This window comes from Ipomoea nil, unplaced genomic scaffold (assembly GCF_001879475.1).
Source record: "Ipomoea nil cultivar Tokyo-kokei standard unplaced genomic scaffold, Asagao_1.1 scaffold3069, whole genome shotgun sequence".
NCBI classification, from domain to species: Eukaryota; Viridiplantae; Streptophyta; class Magnoliopsida; order Solanales; family Convolvulaceae; genus Ipomoea; species Ipomoea nil.
Window position 1 is genome coordinate 4,499,599 of NW_017619497.1, and position 3,960 is coordinate 4,503,558.

Below are 3,960 nucleotides of genomic sequence, written 5' to 3' on the forward strand. Positions count from 1 at the left end.
ATAAAAAAGAACTACTCCTACTTATCACCAATTTGTCTTGCATGTAGACACCTAAGTGTCGGACAAGTTTGCATTGGTCTAACGGTTCATTTTGCTCTTTCTCATATGAACTTCTCCCGATGATGATCTTCCTTTAAAGGTCTTCAATAAAATTCCTATATGAAATTCGAAGATAGACTTGATTGCCCTTTATTCCTTCATTAAGATTCCACAAATTAAATCTTCTCCCGCCCTATATTCTCCTTCCAATCCCCTTTCCTTATGGATGTTTCCTTTCGAACCCTTCCTCCTGGAGCCTTTCCTTCAGGCCCTATCTAGATTTACAACAAAGAATGAGAGGGGTCTACTGCATGTGCTTTAACACTTAATTATTCCTAACAAAATCTTATGTGGGAATAAATTTTTTGTCAGTACTAAAACAAATTAAAACATAATATTTGATTTGATGATGAGCTTTGAAGCTTTGATGAGGGCAGCATGATTGATCGTTTCTCTCAAGACCTTTTCAAAAGTTGTAGTAGCTGGTATACTAGCTACACATGACAGTTTCTGAGTTTCATGTCATGCAAATTATGTTGTTTGCATTCATATACTAGTACGTAGTTTAACTACGCCCACATGATGCCTAGCTAGGTCGTACGTAGAACAATGGATATCCGTAATCCCCCTTTGTCTCTCCCCTTCCTAGTATCAACCTTAATAATGACTATGATAAATCTGCAGATTTTGCCCTGTCTTTCCACCACTTCCTTCGTGTTCGGTGACTCCTTGGTCGATGCCGGCAACAACAACTACTTGGTTTCCCTCTCCAGAGCTGACTTTCCTCCCAACGGCATCGATTTCCCTCCCAACGGCCGCCCCACCGGACGATTCACCAATGGCCGAACCATTGCGGACATCGTTGGTACATACTACATACTAAACACCCTTTTCCTTTTCTTGAAATATTAATATATGTTCGAGAATTACCAGGTTTTTACCCGCACAGACTTAGCTCACTGATTCAGTATTACCAGTTTTTTTTTTTTTTTTTCCTCTTTTCGTTTTACGTAGGTGAAGGACTTGGAGTGAAGCCGTTTCCTCCACCCTATTTCGCTCCTAATGCAGAACCTAATGCTGTTCAGAGTGGACTTAATTATGCCTCGGGGGCTTCCGGCATTTTGGATGAAACAGGCAGTTTGTTTGTTAGTATCATCACATCAACATGCATATATGTTTATTTTTATGAGTGACCGTGAAAACCCGCAACCATTATTGAAGGTTTGCACATGGTAAAACGATTCGTGACCCCAACTGGCAAAGAATTACAATAAAGTAAACCAGCCTAACTAGGTGTTCATAACTGACCAACTTATATTGCCTATAACTGACCAGCCCAACAGGTCACTCAACTGGAGTTTAAAAGTCTGATCAACTTGGTTGTCGTTGCCCTCACATGCATATTTGTTTAGTTATATATGATTGTTATTTCATGAGACTACGTGAAAAGAAATGCGTGACTAAATTATTAATATATGATCAGATTGGTAGGGTTCCATTAAGGCAGCAAATCAGCAACTTTGAGCAAAGCAGAAGACACATGGTGAATGTGATGGGAGAAAGAAACACAAGCAAGTTCTTGAAAGAAGCCATCTTCTCCGTCACAATTGGCGCCAATGATGTGCTCAATTATATCCAGCCATTAATTCATATTCCCTTCTTCCATGATCATCACACCGTCTCCCCATCCATATTCCAAGACATTTTAATCTCTAATTTGACCACTCACCTTAAGGTACGTAAGCTCGATATAGTTATTAGATACCGATATCTAACCCCTATGGTCCAAGAAAATGGCAACATTAATTATTTATTGGTTATTTTTTTCTGGTATTAAAGCGATTGCATGGACTAGGAGGGAGAAAATTTGTGATAGTGGATGTTGGACCTCTTGGGTGCATTCCGTTTGTTCGTGCCATAAAATTTGTACCCAAAGGGAAGTGTTCTGCGGAGGTGAACGCACTAATTAGGGGATACAATTCCAAATTAAAGGCAGAGATTCATCGCTTGAACACAGAAATAGGACCCAAAGCAATCTTCGTTTATGCAAACACATACGATGTTTTCATACAAATCATTTTTAACTATCGTTACTTCGGTACGTACAAGTAATTGTTCAATTACAAATACTATAAGAGAATGAGACTGATTGTAATTTATTCGTGCAGGATTTGAGAATAGTGATGATCCGTGCTGTGGAGGATATGTTCCTCCATTTCTATGCCGACTTGGGAACAATGGAAACATGAGCTCAGTTATGTGCAATGACCGAGGAAAGTATGTGTTTTGGGACGCTTATCACCCTTCGGAAGCTACAAATCTAATAATATCTGAGAAATTATTGTACGGTGATAAAATTGTAGTTTCGCCCATGAATCTTAGTCAACTTCATGGTTATAAGTTGTAGTTGATATGCTAAATCAATTGGAAATAATATTGCAACCGGTATTGCATGTGGCCAGTTGCATTGCAATTATAATTCAAGAATAATTAATTGAAAGTGTTATCTTTTTCTTATATTTAGATTAAGACTTATTCAAACAAATTTTTGACATGCATTTATTAGTAAGAAGATAGTGTGTAAGTATAACACGTCTAATTAAATCATAAATTGACTATACACTAATCAAAATGCATAATTGTGCCCACTAGCAATAATCTTCCAAATTTTGACAAAAGAATCCACCTTATACACGTATATAGCATACCCGTCCATAACATTCTTCCCCGTGCATAACATGGTGTATGTAAAAAACTATTGATGTGTCATAGTGCATATCAAGAAGGAGCTGAGGTGGATGAGTTTGTGGTTCTCAAGTCATCTTGAATACATAATTTGAGTTTGATTCTCTTCATTGCAATCTGTTAGCTATCAACGAACTTCACAATATGTAATATGTGTCTTGTTATCAATTAGATTAAACATTTATTATTACATTAAAAGTTATAATTAATAATATATGAAGATGTAGTTATATTTCTTTATACATGAGTATTAGGTCAATGTCTGTGTTTTAAATTTACACATACAAATGTCAAATCAAACATCTTACTCGTACAAATAACGTGATTGAGTAACCCAATTAAAACCCAAGTTGCGTAATCAAATTGCTTCAGTTAGGATATCAAGTATAGGCTAAGGCGGAGGAACTTTCATTGATGAAATGAAAGCCCGGTCAACATAAAACACGATGTTACCATGGGTGTTTTTGGTTCGCACATGTGAATCGGAATCAGAATGAGTATAAAATATTTTGTAATGGTAATGAGTTTTGGTAAAAGTATTTAAGATGTTTGGTAGTAGGGTGGAATGAGAATGGTTACTAATAATAGTGCTTGAGAATGAAATCCTTATTTTATTTGGGTATGAGTTTTTCAATTAATGAGGTATTTAAAATCTATAATAGTGTTCTAAAAACCTATCAACCAAACAATAACAATCACTTTCATACTCATTCCTATGGGCAAAATCCATCAACCAAACATAAAAATGCTCGACGGGTTGGATGAAAATTAAGAAGTAATAAATTTGGACGACATATTGAATGTGTTATCTCGGTATATATATGAGAGAGAGACCCACACAAGAAGTATTGTTTGAAAAATTGGTAATAATGAGGGTACCTTAATCTTAAATTTAAGGGTTTCAAATTTTTATTTTAACTGAAATTTTATTTATTAATACTTAAAATTTAAATATTTAATAGGCAAACATATTATACGGGCCAGTATAACATGCAGAAGATTAAATGGGTTGGTCTAATATTGGCCTAGTAAAGAATAGCTATAGTCCAATTTGCTTTTAAAATGAATTAAATGAGCCATACACAATGAGTTAGGCCAGTTTGAACAGCTCTATTTGACAATGATGTTAGGATTAAGCACGCTATCAAGTGTATACCATAACTTCATTAATTTTTA

At 35.7% G+C, this 3,960-nt stretch overlaps 1 protein-coding gene across 1 annotated transcript; it reads left to right on the plus strand.

Moving 5' to 3' along the window:
* The first annotated feature begins 641 nt into the window (after positions 1–641).
* On the plus strand, positions 642–2,455 carry LOC109164982 (GDSL esterase/lipase At5g41890). Its single transcript, XM_019313555.1, has 5 exons — positions 642–904; positions 1,054–1,184; positions 1,523–1,774; positions 1,879–2,137; positions 2,208–2,455. The coding sequence occupies exons 1-5, from the start codon at positions 649–651 to the stop codon at positions 2,444–2,446; spliced, it is 1,137 nt and encodes a 378-aa protein (XP_019169100.1). The 5' UTR covers positions 642–648; the 3' UTR covers positions 2,447–2,455.
* Positions 2,456–3,960: the final 1,505 nt, after the last annotated feature.